The sequence below is a fragment of the Bos indicus genome, chromosome 23 (genome assembly GCF_029378745.1).
Source record: "Bos indicus isolate NIAB-ARS_2022 breed Sahiwal x Tharparkar chromosome 23, NIAB-ARS_B.indTharparkar_mat_pri_1.0, whole genome shotgun sequence".
NCBI lineage: Eukaryota > Metazoa > Chordata > Mammalia > Artiodactyla > Bovidae > Bos > Bos indicus.
Window position 1 is genome coordinate 50557334 of NC_091782.1, and position 18706 is coordinate 50576039.

At 47.8% G+C, this 18706-nt stretch overlaps 1 protein-coding gene and 1 non-coding gene across 5 annotated transcripts in view; one reads left to right on the top strand and one right to left on the bottom strand.

The window, feature by feature from the left end:
* The window catches only part of LY86 (lymphocyte antigen 86), a 44234-nt gene that overhangs the window by 8196 nt on the left and 17332 nt on the right, over positions 1–18706 (bottom strand). For 3 of the 4 annotated variants that reach the window (XR_011563523.1, XM_019986308.2, XM_070778456.1), the window contains 3 exons: positions 12093–12158; positions 7822–7908; positions 6473–6601 (listed from right to left, as the gene is read on the bottom strand). Coding sequence is in view for 3 of the 4 variants with exons in the window: in XM_019986308.2 (XP_019841867.2) it covers positions 6473–6601; positions 7822–7908; positions 12093–12158 (282 nt within the window). In the remaining variant the exon portion in view is untranslated. The remainder of the gene's footprint in view (positions 1–6472; positions 6602–7821; positions 7909–12092; positions 12159–18706) is intronic. The other variant, XM_019986307.2, reaches the window with a different exon arrangement.
* On the top strand, positions 3086–3157 carry TRNAH-GUG (transfer RNA histidin (anticodon GUG)). The gene has a single exon. It is a non-coding gene; the product is annotated as a tRNA-His (tRNA).

Genomic DNA, 18706 nt, shown 5'->3' on the forward strand with positions numbered 1-18706 from the left:
TCACGTGTGAAGCAGACCGCGGATGAGAACCACATGCGCACTATGGGTGTTACGTGTGAAGCAGACCGCGAATGAGAACCACATGCGCACTGTGGGCGTTACGTGTGAAGCAGACCGCGAATGAGACCCACATGCGCACTGTGGGCGTTACGTGTGAAGCAGACCGCGAATGAGACCCACATGCGCACTGTGGGCGTTACGTGTGAAGCAGACCGCGAATGAGACCCACATGCGCACTGTGGGCGTTACGTGTGAAGCAGACCGCGAATGAGACCCACATGCGCACTATGGGCGTTACGTGTGAAGCAGACCGCGAATGAGACCCACATGCGCACTATGGGCGTTACGTGTGAAGCAGACCGCGAATGAGAACCACATGCGCACTATGGGCGTTACGTGTGAAGCAGACCGCGAATGAGACCCACATGCGCACTATGGGCGTTACGTGTGAAGCAGACCGCGAATGAGACCCACATGCGCACTATGGGCGTTACGTGTGAAGCAGACCGCGAATGAGAACCACATGCGCACTATGGGTGTTACGTGTGAAGCAGACCACGAATGAGAACCACATGCACACTGTGGCTTTTACGTGTGAAGCAGACCACGAATGAGAACCACATGCACACTGTGGGTGTTACGTGTGAAGCAGATCGCGGATGAGAACCACATGGAGGGGAAAGAGGGTGGGACGATGAAGTGAGAGACCGGCGCTGACACATGCGCACTGTGGGCGTTACGTGTGAAGCAGATCGCGGATGAGAACCACATGGAGGGGAAAGAGGGTGGGACGATGAAGTGAGAGACCGGCGCTGACACATGCGCACTGTGGGCGTTACGTGTGAAGCAGATCGCGGATGAGAACCACATGGAGGGGAAAGAGGGTGGGACGATGAAGTGAGAGACCGGCGCTGACACATGCGCACTGTGGGCGTTACGTGTGAAGCAGACCGCGAATGAGACCCACATGCGCACTGTGGGCGTTACGTGTGAAGCAGACCACGAATGAGAACCACATGCACACTATGGGCGTTACGTGTGAAGCAGATCGCGAATGAGAACCACATGCGCACTACGGGTGTTACGTGTGAAGCAGATCGCGAATGAGAACCACATGCGCACTATCGGTGTTACGTGTGAAGCAGATCGCGAATGAGACCCACATGCACACTATCGGTGTTACGTGTGAAGCAGACCGCGAATGAGAACCACATGCACACTATCGGTGTTACGTGTGAAGCAGACCGCGAATGAGAACCACATGCACACTATCGGTGTTACGTGTGAAGCAGACCGCGAATGAGAACCACATGCACACTATGGGTGTCACGTGTGAAGCAGATCGCGAATGAGACCCACATGCACACTGTGGGTGTTACGTGTGAAGCAGACCACGAATGAGAACCACATGCGCACTATGGGTGTTACGTGTGAAGCAGATCGCGGATGAGAACCACATGCGCACTATGGGTGTTACGTGTGAAGCAGACCACGAATGAGAACCACATGCGCACTATGGGTGTTACGTGTGAAGCAGATCGCGAATGAGACCCACATGCACACTATGGGCGTTACGTGTGAAGCAGATCGCGAATGAGAACCACATGCGCACTATGGGTGTTACGTGTGAAGCAGACCACGAATGAGAACCACATGCGCACTATGGGTGTTACGTGTGAAGCAGACCACGAATGAGAACCACATGCGCACTATGGGTGTTACGTGTGAAGCAGATCGCGAATGAGAACCACATGCGCACTATGGGTGTTACGTGTGAAGCAGATCACGAATGAGAACCTACTGCAGAGCACAGGGAACTCTACTCGGCATTCCCTGGTGGCTTAAACGGGAAGAGAATCCGAAAAAGAGGGGGTATATGTACGCGTGTAGCTGATTCACTTTGCTCTACAGCAGAAACTAACTCAACGTTGTGAAGTAGCTATACTTCAACAAAAACTGGGTTTTTTGGCAATGGAAAATATAATTAACACATTGCATACAAAATACAAATTTTGAATTTAATTAAAAAAAAAATCTAGGTCTCTAAAGGCAAAAGTGTTAAAGAACTTAAAGCCATTGACAATGAATATTTATCTGGCAGAGTGAGACCAGCTAACAATTAAAGGGAAAAAAACCCAATGATGCCTATAAGACAATGACATGCATATCAAAGTTAAGTTAAACTTGAAAAAACTGATCAAGCCTTTCAAAATCCTTTTTCAAAAATGGCACCCTTTAGGATCATATTGAAAGTAAAACATGCATGAATTAAAATATGCCATTAATAATTTTATCTTGAAGTTATGTGAATCATCTCTGCTTGAAAGATTTTTTTCAACAAAATTAAAAAAAAATACTATAATTTCAATAGATTACCAATATAGAAAGCATCAATGAGATTTTTAAATTCTTTTTTCAATCTATGTTTTGTACAAAGTCTTCAAAATTTGGTGCAAACTGTACTCAGAGCCCATCTCACTTGGACGGGCCCCGTTTCTGGTTACCAGGAGCCACACATGACTCATGGCTCCTGGAATGGACAGGGCCAACGATGGAGCCATGGATGGCCTAGGAGGTGAAATGATTTTCTCCAACTTCATTCTTCCTACAAGAGCTTTCTGCATTTGCCGCCCAGGTTTTCTCTGTAAGAGCTATAACTTCTGGCAGCAAGAAGGGAAGGAGGATTTAAATTTTTTTTTTTCCTTACTAATCTATTTTTGGATTTCTGTGTGTAAACACTTAATATAACTCTCAAAATACAGCTTGTGAATTGGTGGGCTAATTGCATTGCCAGAAGGAGAAGCAAAGGAGATGGTGATGGGAAGAAAGGGAAGAAACTCAGCTGATCTTCAGAAATCTGGGGCAGCCACAGGGAAGGGCAATGTGACCGAAAGTCATGAAACAGATGTCACAGGGGGTGGTCTTCCTCAGATTGGGGGTCTCAGGTGTTCGTGCACATCAGAGCTCTCAGGACGTTTGTTAAAATGCAAACACCAGCAACCCACGGGGTCCACAGGAGAGCTGCCAGTCCGCCTTCTCAAATAGCTTCCTACATGATGATTACACAGAATTGTGGGTACTGGCTTCCCTGGTGGCTCAGATGGTAAAGCATCTGCCTGTGATGCAGGAGACCTGGGTTCAATCCCTGGGTTGGGAGGATCCCGTGGAGAAGGAAATGGCAATCCCCTCCAGTATTCTTGCCTGGATAATTCCGTGGACAGAAGAGCCTTGTAGGCTACAGTCCATGGGGTCGCAAAGAGTCAGACATGACTTACTGACTTCACTTCAATTAGATTTAATAAAACTCCACAATAGGCTGAGAGTTTGTAAAGGATCCCGTATTACCTTAGAGAATTAAAAACACTTTGGCCTTTTGTTGCTGTTCAGTTGCTAAGTCGTGTCCGACTCTCTGCCAACCCATGGACTGCAGCGTGCCAGGCTTCCCTGTCCTTCACAGTCTCCCAGAGTTTACTCCAGTTCATGTTCAATGAAGTCGGTGATGCTATCCAACCATTGCATCCTCTGTCATCCCCTTTTCCTCCTGCCTTCAGTCTTTCCCAGCATCAGGGTCTTTTCCAAGGAGTCAGTTCTTCGCATCAGGTGGCCAAAGTATTGGAGCTTCAGCTTCAGCATCAGTCCTTCCAATGAATATTCAGGACTGATTTCCTTTAGGATTGACTGGTTTGATCTCTTTGCAGTTCAAGGGACTCTCAAGAGTCTTCTCTAGCACCCCAATTTGAAAGCATCAATTCTTTGATGCTCAGATTCTTTATGGTCCAACTCTCACATTCATACATAACTACTAGAAAAAACATAGCTTCGACTATCCGGACCTAGGTCCTATGTCATTATTAATCTCAATATTTTGGGATCAACAAAAAGAACTGATGGATTTCAAAGGACAACTTCAACACATTCTTGGATCATTTACAAGAGGCTTAATGTTGAGGATGGAGGGAAGTTCCCAGGGTTACAGAATTCCTGAACAGGCACTGTTCTTTCTCTTTCTTCTTTCCTTCCTTCCTTCCCTTCTTTCTTTCTGTCTTTTCTTTCTTCCTTCCTTCCTTTCCTTCTCTTAGTAAAAAAAAAAAAAAAAAGTCTAAGGTGATCATTGTTTCTATTTTTTTTTTGCAGTTCAAGGGTGGGTGTTTGCTGCCAATGCAGTAATAAAGCGCTGTTTTTGTTGATTCTTCATGAATTTGCAGCTGCCCTGTCACTGCAAGCAGGAAACCCACAGCTGCTTGAAGTATGCAGACAAAGAATAAAACATGAAGAGAAGAAAGGCTGAAGGCTGAGTTGCTGGTGCTTCCAAATTCCAGTTTCGTGAGAACTGCAGGCGGGGCTCTCTCCCCAGAGGTGGAAGGGGGCTGCGGGGGCTCTGCTCTCAGCCAGCAGAGGATATACAACCTGGGCCTAAGTCCGGTTCCTGCTACCTCCAAGGAAAAACGGTCTTAAACTTCTAAGCCCCCGAGGCTCTGCCGCCTCTCCAGGTCTTGTTAAAATGCAGACTTCCACTCTGAGATTGATGACTTCAGGGGCTCAGAGCCCTTGCTTGAGAAATCCCTCATCACCTGCCGGCAGTTGCTGCCATTTATCACTTACTGAGTCCTGTGTGCCAGACTCTGTCCTAAGGACTTTGTATAATTGTCCAATTTATCCTTACTAAGAATCCCATGAGGTCTCTGTGGAGATGTGGAAACTGAGGCTCAGACACACTGAGTAATTCTGCCTGAAGTCACACAGCCATAAGAGACAGCAAAGGTCTGGTTCTGTGTAAGCCTGGCTTCCAACCCTGTGTTGGGAGAGACGGAGAACAAAGGCCCGGGACCTGCAGGACCGAAGCCTGAAAAAGCGAAGCAACCAGGAGACGCAGAAGTCTTGTTGTTTAGTCGCTCAGTCGGGTCCTGCTCTTTGCGACTCCTTGGACTGTAGCCCGCCAGGCTCCTCTGTCCATGAGACTTCCCAGGTGAGAAGACTGGAGTGGGTTGCCATGCCCTTCTCCGGGGGATCTTTCCGACCCAGAGATTGAACCTGCATCTCCTCGGTCTCCTGCATTGGCAGGTGGATTCTTTACTGCTGAGCCACCTGGGAAGCCCCAAATAAGTAGGTCGCACTGAGATTGCTGGATTCAAAGTCCAGAGTGCTAACCCTTACACCACAGGGCCACTATAGGAGGTCTACAGTGGCCCAGAAATCACGGATGTGCAAAAGGTAGGGGACTCCACCCAGAGAAGATGTATTTTAAAAGTGAGGCCTCAGACACAGCCACTTGCTCCCCTTCTTTCAGAGCAGAAATGAGTGGCTCAGTCCCTGGGACTGCATTTGTTACTAACGTGTGCCGTGAACAGTTGCAAAGGGAGGCCCTGGGTGGGGCTGCGGGCGTGCTGACACAGGCTGTCCGGTCCTTGGCATGGATTACCGGTGGGACGCATCAAGATGGCCTCTGCCTGGAAGGTGCTTTGTCTTATTTTCTACTACAGCTGTGTGAGGTATAAGGTGTTTTGCAGAAAGTGTTCAGGGTACTTTTTCCAAATCTAGGCAAGTTCTTCGTTTCTTAGACCCACAAAAAGCAGCACTTAGAGACAGTGAGGCAGTGGAACTCTGTCTGATGAAACGTGAATTGCTGACCTAGATAGAGCTGTTACGACTGACTTTGAACAGCTAGAGGCAGTGAGACTGAGAGGCCTTTGCATTCAATAATCTCGGGGCATGGCCAGGCTCACATGTTCAGCGTGAACCAGAACAAACAGGAAATGCCCACGTTTGTGAAAGGGAGGGCGGGGAGGTGCCCAGCCCCAGTGCCCACTAAGCTTCCCGCTTTGTCTTGCTTGCAGGTGTGAGATCAGCGAACTTTGTCGTGGAAGCCCTACAATTCCAGCTGCTGTTAGGAATGACACCTGCCTCCTGGGCGATGTCATGTCAGACCTGAAAAACAGCTCTCAGGGAATCTTCTCTGCTGTGTATTGAAATTCATCTAATTATGATGTATTCCCTGCTTTGGACAAACACTTGACATAGGTAAGATCGGACTGCCACAAAAGATGAACCAGGGAGCAATTATTTCTTTGAATAAAGGACTCATCAGCTTGCAAAAGGTGTCAGGGTCATGTTTATCTTACCTCCAAGCTTTGCAATACCTTTAAAATTAAGTCCATATCCAGTGTTTTCATGTAGCTTACTTACTGCACTGGTTATTTTTCACAAGGTGCCACTGCTAACATTAACAACAATTTTCTCTTTGCAAACACTCGATAAACGCATTTCATTTGATGTCCACACTTGCCCTGTAAGGCAGGTCCTGTGGGATGGGCCATGTGGTCATTTTTATACAACATATGATGATCCATGAGGCTAAGGTTATCCGCAGGGGAGAGGGGACCCTAGACACCGGCCTGGATATCGTGGCCTTGGCCGCAAGCTCCTGTCCACCTCTCTCTGGGCCCCAGCGGCCGTCAGCCAGCCAAACACCTACCTCCTTTCCTTCTTCCACAGAAAGAAAACTTGGGTAGATCCACTTCGCAGACGGGGTAGGAGAAGTTCAGGATGGACAGTCCTTTACTGAAGAGCGCGACATCCAGAAACAGCTGCTCGATGTCCTCCCCTGGGGGCAAAGGGGAGACCAGCTTTCCTGTTAGTGTGGGCTTCGCTGAGCATCAGAGTGTTCAGAAGTCATAAAAGCCTGAGCTGAAGGACCTTTCATCGCCAGAAGTCTGCGCTGTATGGCGAACAGCTTTCTGTTTTGGTAAAACAGCCTTTGGGCAGTGCGACTGGGACATGTCTGTGGATGAAAGCCTTTCACTGACTTCACCTGCCTGGAGCAGCTAGCTGACCTGCACCCGTGCCCTGATGCTGTGGACCCCGGGGACCTGGCTCCTACAGCTTCTCAGCTACGTGGTCCCAGGTGCCTCCCCCAAGAGTGGCGGGCTGCGGTCCAGCCTGTAATCCCCACTGCTGATGTCCATTATCACACAGGAAGCTTCTGGCCGCTCTGCACAGCCGGCTCCCGACTCTCTGCCCTTTTCTCCTTTCCTCCCTGTTTAGATTCTGCTCACTCCCTTCCTTCTAGTCCTCTTTTTCTCCCTACAGCATTCCCGGAGCTGTTGGTATGGAGCCCAGACACTGTGCAAGGTCTGGAAATGCCAAGATGCCTGAGAGTTCTCGGCGTCCGGGAATGTTCCCTCCATTTCTCTGGAAAGAGTCCACATGCTCAATTTATTAAATCCTTCTGCTCTTGTTTTGAGGAAACTGTGAGAAAGGAGAGAGTCTAGCAGCTATAGCAATGTGATGACCAACTGTGATGACATGGCCACGTAAAAATAAAAATAAACAACCTGAAAGCATCCTGGCTCATTGACTTGGTGGAGGGAGAAGATATTCCACGTCTTTGCCCGTGTCCGGGTTTAAGAGCTTAGATGAGCTATTTGTGGAATGAAATAATGCGAGGATAAACCATGCTGCTGGTACCAGACTTGTTTGTGGCTGAGACAACTAAGCAAAAAAGCCTTCTTTTGAGCAAACATTGATACTTAGGCTCAAAATATTTTCTTTTTGTTGTTGTTATTGGATATACTGATTCCAGGTGCTTATAGCACCCAAATGAGTGTCTAGGGTCTCTTTTCACAAAAGAACAGCTTTAATTGAGAGTTCTGCTCTATCTGGATATTACCCAGAGAGAGAAATGAAAATGGAAATGGAAATAGTTAATTCCAGAGAATGATGGGACGCAGCGGCTCAGCCACCACAGCAAATACAAATAACCGGGTGTCTGAGCCACGAAGAGGCTGTGTCATGTTTTATGTGCTGTCAGCAATGTTTACTTACTCAGAACCATTCCAAATCTAATGTTGATATTTGGTTTTAATTGTCTGGCACACTGGTCGACAGAAAAGCCAAAATCTTGCAATGGGTCTGCCAAGAAGAAAGCGACGGGTTAGACGTGAGGACACCACATGGTCTGCATGCTCACACTCAAGACTCACACCCATCCTGTGCCTTTTTCCCACGTGAGTCCCTGGAATGGACTTGGCAGCACATTGCCCAGCACGCTTCTCGCCGAAGTCCATGATGCTTTCAACTGCCCCTCCCCGTCTCTGCAAACTCGACGCCATGTTCACGCTGATGGCAGGTCTCAGGCTAAGAAATGAGCGCAGGGTCCTGATGGGTGGGTTTCATCTTTTTTTGCTAACTTTTCGGCCACACCACTCAGCACATGAGATCTTAGTTCCCCAACCAGGGCTCGAACTTGCGGCCCCTGCGGTGAAGCGCAGAATCTTAACCACCAGACCACCAGAAAAATCCTAGGTGGGTTCTATCTTTACTTGTTAAAACTCTGATTATTGCTTGCTTTTATTTCCTGAACTTTTGTCCTTAAAATTGATTGCCTGAAGTACTTCACAAGGCATGTCGTACTATATTTCAAACAAGGGAAAATAGGGCAGCTCTTCAAAGTTAAGACCTGCCTTTATCACTTCATCCCACCCCATCCCATTCAACACAGCAACTGTTTCCAAATATCCCACTATCTGAAAGGTATTGTGTTAAATCGAAAAGCTACAAAAACAATATTTTTTACGTATAATTTCTGCTCATTCTCAACATCCCAGTGGCTCATCTATGCCTTAGAGAGAATCAAGAAATGCTCTGCTGGCCCCAAGTTCCGTTTCCCGCATCAAAGTCCACACTCCATTCTCAGAGGTCTTGGTGGCAACGTCAGCCCCACCTGGCAAGTTTTCCAGCAAGCTCCAGGCGCTTTCTGCTGTCTCCTGGTCTCACCAGTTCAGGCCATTGTCTACAAACTAAAGTCGCTCATTCCCACTTTTTTTTTGGTGAAGGTTTCCCTGTACTGTGCTAAGTCGCTTCAGCCGTGTCTGACTCTTTGCGACCCCATGGACCGTAGCCCACCCGGCTCTTCTGCGCATAGGATTCTCCAGGCAAGAATCCCAGAGCGGGTTGCCACGCCCTGCTCCCGATTTCCCTGACAGTCCCCCAGATATTCTTCTGCTTCTCTGAGCTCTTCAAACAGTTGTGTCTCAAGTACTATTTAAGGCGCACAAGCATGTGTGACTTTGTGCCTTGACGTTTGGCTTGACTCACAATAATTAACCTAAACGCAGACCTCTCGACAGGCAGGAGCTGGAGTTCTGTTTCTTTCGTGTTGCTTTGTTTTCCATTTCCTTTTTACTTATGTTTCCCTCTGGGCCCCAGAGAAGACAGCTGATTTTAAGTGAGGGTCTGCGTTACGTGAGTCGCTGAGCCATAGGGCACTTCACGGGGTTTCCACCTAATTCTCTGCGCCTGGCGCAGAGCCTTGAGGTCAAACACGAAGTAAGCACTCCATAAATGCGCACAAGGCGTGGATGAATGGGTTATGTATTAAGCTATTTTCTCTCAGCTTCAAATTGGCGTTCAGGGCTCTGCTGTGAGAAGCTGGGGGCTCTTTGCATTAACATTTCTACTTTGCCACCTGCCAGAGATGCGCCAGAAAGAGGCGGGCTGAGCGGGAGAAGGACTTCTCCTTCACACTCCTGCCGATGTTCAAGCGTGTCCCCTGTTGAAGGCCTATTGCCTGGCAGTGGCAGCTGGTTCCAGAGTCCAGCTCTCTTTCGTACCTTCCTAGAATCAGCTGAGGCTCAGCTCTGCCGCCCCCAAAGCTTCTGTGTCGATGGTAACTCAGAGGGTGGCACCCCTTCCGAGGCTGCCTGCATCTCAGCCCTTTAAGGGCTCTGCTGTCACACTTCTACATTCTAACACCCTTCACCTCTGTCCTCTGCTCACAGCCCTTGGCGGGTAGCTTCTTCCTCATTGGTGGTTTTTTTCTTTTTTTTTCTTTTCTGGTTCCCTAAAAATTGCTTGTGAGAGTTGGACTATAAAGAAAACTGAGCACCGAAGAACTGATGCTTTTGAACTGTGCTGTTAGAGGAGACTCTTGAGAATTCCTTGGACTGCAAGGAGATCCAACCAGTCCCTCCTAAAGGAAATCAGTCCTGAATATTCATTGGAAGGACTGATGCTGAAGCTGAAACTCCAATACTTTGGCCACCTGATGTGAAGAGCTGACTCATTTGAAAAGACCCTGATTCTGGGAAAGATTGAAGGTGGGAGGAGAAGGGGACGACAGAGGATGAGATGGTTGGATGGCATCACTGACTCCATGGATGTGAGTTTGAGTAAACTCCGGGAGTTGGTGATGGACAGGGTGGCCTGGTGTGCTGCAGTCCATGGGGTCGCAAAGAGTCAGACACAACTGAGCAACTGAACTGAACTGAACAACTGCTTAACCAATACCTTGTATTAAATTTTCTGTTGAAATAACTGATGGGGTTTCTGAATTTCTGACTGGACCTGGACTGATGGAAAGAATGACAATCTTGAGAGACAGGCCTGGTCATCCTCATTTCACCGATGGGAAAATTAAGACTCAGAGAGGCGGTGTTGACTTATCCAGGTTTAAGACCTAGAAAATGGCAGAGTCAGGATTCAAACTCAGACTTAAAAACAAACAAATAAAAAGTTGCCACCCACTACTGCACAGAGGCACGTGAAGCAGAGCCCGGAAGGTGGATGTTAATGACCGATTAGCGCGATGCCTGGGATACTCTGTGTGCCGGCCTGTGGCACCTGGCACTTCTATTTCATAACTGGCCTCAATTTCAGCTTAGCTATGAGCTCACATTTGTTGGTGGGAGCATTCCAGACAGTTTAATCATCACACTGCTGGCCTGGAAGACGCATAATTGTCTGTGGTGTGTGCCGTGGAAACGATCACTAGGCTGTTCAGCCCTGCGAATCTAATCTAGGTGCACTTTTGTCTGATGAAACGCCTATGATCTGGTCACCAATTTCCTGGAGGGATAAGCCATTTTCTCTGATGCCCATTTTACTCGTTCATCAGCATGTTTGTGCCTTCCTGGCATTTATTTCAGTTTGGAATATGGGAGCAGGGCTTAAGGAGACAGTTTTTCCCGCTACATATTTGGCCCTCGGTATTAAAAAAGAGGCCGACCAACAGAGGCTTAGAAAAGTGCATCCTCAAGATTGTGAACAAATTTAAGTTGCGATTTGAGGAAAGATAAAAGGGGATAAGCATGTGTCGATTAGCTAATTATCAGGCACAGACTCACACTGTGTGGATCAATATTTTAAAGGCATAGCTGGAGAGAATAAAGTGAGGCCAGAAGAAGAAAATCAAACATCTCCCTGGTTCTGGAAAAATACTATTGTGAAGAAAATCATCTTAGTAAGGAGCAAAGTCACAGAGGAAACAGCGGGCCGCTTCTCTCTGAGGATGTGACTGTAACACAGAAAGACAGACGGCTTAAGAAGCGCTTAGGGCTTTGGTGATCTTTCCTAGCAGTTATTTCAATTTTATACTTGAGAGTGAATTTAATTTTTTTTTTGAGAATGAATTTTGTACTTTAGAGTGAACATGTAGTTCACAGTTGTCTCGGGGAAAATAACATCTGTTCCTCTGTCCCCCAAGCACACCCTCACGCACTTACGGCCTTTCCTCTATCGACTGGTATTTTCACTCGGGCACTTAGCACGCTCTGTAAAAAATATTTTTTATTTTCTTGTAAACCTCTGCCTTTCCTCTACTAGATGCTTCAGGGCAAGCGGCCCAGCCTCAGAGCCCAGCGTCACGTGCTAAGATCATCCTACGTGGGACTGTCCTGGTGGCCCAGCTGCTAAAGCTTCCTGCTTCCATTGCTGGGCAAGTGGGTTCGAGCCCTGGTCTGGGAAATAAGATTCCACACCACTTAGCACGGCCGAAAAACAAAATAAATTAAATAAGAAAACAAAGACATTCATAAGAAAAAGATTATACTAGATTCCAAGTAGTAGTTTGTTGAATGAATAATAGGGATTATATACAGTAAACTTATGGAGAACTTGAAAGCCAGATTTCTCAACTTTGTCACCATGGACATTTTGGGTCAGAAATCCTTTTTGAGGAAAATCCTTTTTTTTTTTTTTCTGTGTGCTGTAGGATCTTACCTACACCTCTAACCTACTAGACCCAGTAGCATCCCAGCCCCAAGTTCAACAAAAAAGGTTACGGATTTTACTAAATACCCTCTTGGGAATGAACTCACCTGGTGAGGAACCACTGCTTTGAAGAACTGCTTTCTCAGTTGCCAGACAAACATCTACAGAATCAGCTACCAAAATAAAGAAAGTGGGCTGCATTTTTAAAGCAGATCTCCTTAATATGGAGTGAGAGTTGACTGGAGACCAGGGTGGGGGGTTTTTCCTTGGACACTTGCCCTGGGTAATTTGACCACATAGAAACGAGATTATCTGAATTTGGATCTTCTGAAAGAATAAAACTGGGGAGTTAATGAGAGTGGTGTTCCTGGGCTTCAAGCGCGGAGATAAATATTTCTTCCTGACACTTTGCTGTACGGCAGCGAATGAGCTGAGAAAAGACGAGAAGCTTCAGGGTGAGATATATGATCTCTTCATCGAGTTTTTTTTTCCTTAGCCTCTAAGCTCTACCTCTATTCTGTCTGCTCAGTCCTCCTGTATGGTGTCCGCCTGAGAGAGGGCAGCAGTTACAGTGGGTGAGCGTAATGCCCCCCAAGCTGCCCCGCTGCCCCCACGCCCGGGGCACAGGTGTGTCTGGAAGGCAGCCTCCTCCAAACAGCGGACACTAAATCCCCAGGGAGAAGGGTGAGGGAGCAGCTGGGGAAGCAGCCAGGAGCATCTGCCTTCTCACTAAGGGCAGTGCTGGTCACACGCGTCCCTGAACCAGTTCGCACTCCTTCATTGGAGTAGAAGAGACTTAGAAAGACAGATGCGGCTTAGTGTGTGTAGGGTCTTCACACATCTCAGCTCCAGAGCCATTCTGGGGCCTTAAGATCTGTTGATGGCCTGTGCTCTCCCGGGAGGGGCTGGACTCAAGCGGTCATCCGGGAGAGGATGAGCTGGCCTGGGGCATTTCTGGCCAGCATTGGGCTCTCAGCTGGGATCAGGGCAAGAAAACAAAGCCCAGCGGCACGGCCTGGGGAAGTGCGATTCCTCTCCGAGGTCGGTGGGGCCCGATGGGGCCAGGTGGGCGCACCGGGCTGGGCTGCTGCTGATATGTCTCAGGCACACGCGTATCCCCAAGGCCTCGAGTCCACGGCAGTCACTCTGCTCCCTGCAGCCTCTGTGCTGCCGGTTGGATGGTTTGAGGGACACAGGAGGGGACAAGTCTCATGCAGCTGGTCCCGTTTTCCAAATTGCACAGCTCTGCCTGTTGTCGTTGTTCAGTCGCTAAGTCATGTCTGACTCTTTGTGACCCAGTCGCCTGCAGCACACCAGGCTTCCCTGTCTTTCACCATCTCCCAGAGTTTGCTCAAACTCATGTCCATTGAGTTGGTGATGCCACCCAACCATCCAAACCTCTGTCGCCCTCTTCTCCTTTTGCCTTCAATGTTCCCCAGCATCAGGGTCTTTTCCAAAGAGTCGGCTCTTTGCATCAGGTGGCCAAAATATTGGAGCTTCAGCTTTAGCATCAGTCCTTCCAATGAATATCCAGGGTTGACTTCCTTTAGGATGGACTGGTTTGATCACAGTGGACATGGGGCTGGTTGATCACAGTGGACGTGTCCACAAACCACATATCTCAGCTGGTTGGATAAATACACGGAAAAGAGGCAAGGTCAAGCAGTTGAACGAGAGCAGGAGGGAAGCTGGACTTTCATGTCGGCGCTGGTGGGTGCCAGCAGTCACTTGGGAAGCCTGAGTTTTGAAGCCAGTGACTAATTTCCCCTGCACTTGGAATACTCTTCGGAAAGGTGTTAGTGCATATTAACTTTATTATCATCATAACAGAGGTATTTGCTTTGGCGCTTAGGATGGAGTTTCTGAGTGTGGATGAAAATCTTGTCTCAGGCCAAATATTAGCAGATGGACCTCTGCTGTCTTTCAGAATTCTTCTGCAAATAAAACAAAATAAACAGATCTTGCGTTTGACTTCTTCCTTTAGGTGGGGTGGTTACTAGTTTTGCAAGCTTGTGTTCTGTTCGCCATACAGGCCTAGTTGTGCGTGGATCTGAAAGTTTGCCTTCTTATATGGCTGTGTTTTGATGGGGTATTTTAATTTTCTTGTGTGATTGCTATGATAACATTCAAGGGTCATTGTGGATCCTTGAAAAAAAAAAAAAGATGATGGGAAGGCTTCCGTGAGATGCCATGGCTGGAAATCCGTTACCATGGCAACACAAAATTAATTTCCTCTTTTCTGTCCTTGACGTGCTGTGGTGTGTTCCTTTCCCCCCTGCCCCATCCTCTTTTCCTGCCTTTGAAGAGAAAGAAATGACTTACGAGGTGGTAAATGCATTCTAGCTAGTTGTTCTGTTATTTCCTGGTCTCTCCTTTTTCCCCACCTGTCAAATCTTATTACTGCAGAATAGCACGCAAAGCTCCCGATGGGCCATTGCATTTCAAATAATAGCAGTTCTGCCCCCATTCCAGTCTCCTCGGTCAGCATTTCATTGAGAATTGACTCACACAGCCAAAGACGGGTATGTGATCTGGATTTCTGTTTCTTCAGCGTGGTTGTGTAGAGAAGTGAAAGTGTGAAGGTGTTAGCCACTCAGTTGTGTCCGACTCTTTATGACCCCGTGGTCTGTATAGCCTGCCAGGCTCCTCTGTCCATATAAGCATCTAGGCAAGAATACTAGAGTGGGGAGCCATTCCCTTCTCCAGGAGATCTTCTTGATCCAGGGATTGAACCCGGGTCTTCCACGTTGCAGGAAGATTCTTTACCACCTGAGCCATCAGGGAAGCCTGGATACATAGACTGGGTGTTCAAAAATGCTTAAACATGGTTCCTAATCTCAGACACAACCAAACGCAATGAGCACCAGCCCAGTGGAACGGCTACTGTTCGTAACACTGCGGGCAAGAACGCCTACATCCCACAGCCCGCCTGGAAGCTGGGCGAACGCATTTTTGAGTGTGAAGGTAGGTTTTGGCTGCCAAGTTCAAAAGTCTGTATCCCTTATCTTGTTTACTTCTAACTGCAAAAGAAACGGGATTCATTGGAACTCATTACTGACAGATAAAGGGTGTGAATCTGCACCCTCTTTTGGCCTCTGAATTCCATTCCCCAGGGATAACCGGAGCCTGACTTCCACGAGCTTAGGAGGACGTGGTTTTTTATATTATAAACATTTGAGGCCAAAAAGAGATTAAAAAGCAATGGAGATGAGCTTTCATCGAAAACACCTTGCCAAATATCTCAAGGGAAATAACGACCCATTCGAAGCTCTTACGACTGATCTTTTGCACTTTAAACACTAAATGCAGTTTTATTGTGTGTTATCGTGGGGTATCACATGCCCTGCGCTCAGCACTCAGCCGTGTCCAACTCTGCAGCCCAGTGGACTGGGGCCCACCAGGCTCCTCTGTCCATGGGATTTCCCAGATAAGAATACTGGAGTGGGTTGCCATTTCCTCCTCCAGGGGATCTTCCCAATTCAGGGACCGAACCCGCATCTCTTGTGTCTCCTGCATTGGCAGGCAGATTCTTTACCATTGGTGCCATCTGGGAAGACCTGGGGGTATCATGGTGCCACATAAAATCTGACCATAAGAGTACAAACAAACTTGAACTTGTCTTCCCACTGACAGTGCACATTAGTGGCTGAAGAATGGGAAATGCAACTCAACTCCTCATTCATTTTGCTGAGGACCTGATACACAGCCTTGGGGATACACGGACGAACCAGAAAACGCTTCTGCTTTCATCTGGAGTATAATGCTTCCATCATCTAGTTATGACATTACATGGCCAAAACATAAACTCAATAAAAGATACACATGTACTTTAAATCTCTTATTTTATGGTCAACATAGAGTCAAACGGTCTTCTGTGTGCAAGCTGTGTCTGCACACTCACCCCACGTTACCTGGGCTGATCTCTTTGCAGGTTAAAGTCAATCTTAGTGGTGGGGTTGCTATTCATAGCTTCAACTTCCACCGCTACAGTCAAGACACAGACATGAAGAACCTTCCTCGTTCTGCACCTTGACAATCACTTGTGGCTCCAGCTCCCCTTTCCCACCCCAGCAACCACAAATCACTGCTTCAGCAACACAATTCTGTCATCTTGAGAAAGTTACACATGTGGAACCATAAAGTATGGAAGTGTTCTTTTTAACTCGTCATATATATATTAAAATATAAAAACATGTACACATTTATTTTTAATCGAGTATAGTAGACTTACAATACTGTATCATATTAGTTTTCCGCATACAGTGTAGTGATTCAATATTTGTAGATATTATAAAATAATCAGCATATGCAACCTTTTAAGATTGGATTTTTTCTTTCTCCAAGTGGCCCTGGAGACCCATTCAAGTGGCTGTGTATCTCAGGAGCTTTTTTTCTGCAGTGTGGATATTTCACAGCCTAGCTGCGCACCTGTCCTTCATGTAGAAGGACATCTGTCCAGTTTGGGGGCATTACGAATAAAGCTGTCATGATCTTCCACACTCAGGTTTTTGTGTGAACACGGTCTGCATTTCTCCGAGATACATACCCAGGACTGAGGTTCCTGGGTTCTATGGTAAGCGTATGTCTGGTTTTACAAGAAACAGCCTGTTTTCCAGAGTGGCTGTGCATTTTCCATTCCCTCCAGCATGGTAGGCAGGTTCTCCCAGGAGAAGCTTGTTCCCTGGGAGAAATCAGGAGAGGCCTGTGGTCAGTATGGGGTTGACAACTTCTATGCCCACTCAACCTTCCGGGTTCAGGCAAAACTCCCTCCCTGACATGAGATGACTGTTCCCAGGAAGATCGAATCCTGGAAGCCATGAGTTGGGCGTGCAGCAGTGGCTCATTGCTGTTAACGGGTGTCGGAGAGGGTGGCTTGGATAGCCAGCTATGTGGGGGTTTCCTTGCTCAGCCTCCCGTCTCCTTCCCATCGCTGTCTTCAAGACCCCTAAGGCAGTTTTGGCCATACTCTGTCACACGGAGGCGGGCAGAATTCTTAAGACTCATTTCTCCCGTGCTTCTAGTATGAGATCAGTTTATTAAACAGTTCTTCTCCCTCGAGTACTGCCCTCCCCACGCCTGGTAAGAAACTGTCCACTGCTGTCTCCAATCCCCCATCAGAGCCACACGACGAAACACCAATTTACACTTTCCCTGAGAAGCAAGACTACTGACGGAGCTGGTGGTCTATCTTAGTCTGTCGGGCTGTCATAACAAAATACCACAGACTGAGTGGCTGAAATGACAAACAAATGCTTATTTCTCAAAGTTCTGGGGGCTGGGAGTCCAAGGTCAGGATGCTAGCTGATTTGGTGCCTAGTGGGGGCCCTCTTCCAGGTTTGCAGACTTCTCTGTGCGTCCTCACCCAGCAGAGGCAGAGAGAGCATCCACTCTGGTCTCTTCCTCTCAGAAGGACACTAATCCCATCATGGGTCCCCACGCTCCTGACCTCATCTAACCCGAATTACCTCCAAATACCATCACCTTATGGGCTTCCTCAGTAGCACAGTGGTAAAGAATCTACCTGCCAATGCAGAAGACATGGGTGGGGAAGAGGAGGAAGAAATGGCAACCCACTCCAGTATTCTTGCCTGGGAAAATCCCATGGACAGACGAGCCTGGCAGGCTACAGTCCATGGGGTTGCAGAGTCAGACACGACTGAGAACATAAACACACACACACTCCATCACATCGGGGTTTAGAGCCCCAGCATACGAATTCTGAGGGGACACATTCAGTACATAACACGTGTGAAGACCTTCCTCTTCATGGTTAGCATTCGGCAAAGGGGACAGAGAGTGGCACTGTTTCTGAGTCCGGCCACCCTGATTTAGAATGAGCATGAGTGCCCCACGAAGGCCCTGGAATGAGGAGGGCGGTGTTCAAGGGGGGACCACAGACTCATTCTTTATCCGAGAATTAGAGACACAGCATTCTCCAGCATCTCCAGGACATGCAGTTGACTCTTCCTAAAGAGACCATGGACCTTCCCTGAGAAGGTGTCTGTTGCTGTTCAGTCGCTCAGTCATGTCCTACTCTCTGTGACCCCATGGACTGCAGCATGCCAGGCTTCCCTGTCCTTCACTATCTCCCTGAGTTTGCTCAGATTCATGCCCATTGAGTCAGTGATGCTATCTAACCATCTTATCCTCTGCCGTCCCCTTCTCCTGCCTTCAGTCTTTCCCAGCATCAGGGTCTTTTCTAAAGAATCAGTTCTTCACATCAGGTGGCCAAAGTATTGGAGCTTCAACTTCAGCATCAGTTCTTCCAATCATTCAGGGTTGATTTCCCTTAGGGTTGATTGATTTGACCTCCTTGCTGCCCAAGGGACTCTCAAGAACCTTTTCCTGACAAGGTGGAGAGGTTACCTAACGGGAGTTTCTACCAGGATGTCTTGTACTGATCAGGGAAACAAAATCCTCATTCCTAGAACCACAAACCACTCCCCCCCCAACCCCCCGCATCTCACATTATGTGATGAAGCCAGAAGGAGTCTGCTGGACGTTCCAACTCTGCAATAGAGCTCTCCCTGATGGGAAAGAGGGAGAAGTTTCTCGTCTGCAGGGCATGGACCACCCAGGAGTAGGATCTTGTGGCATGAATGACCCAGGTCTGCAAGCACTCACTGCCAGATGCCGGAGGAGAGAAGAACCAGCTGCCTTTGGTTTGGACCCTCTGCCAGCAAAATAAATTCTTAATTGAGAAGAGGAATCATTTCTCTGC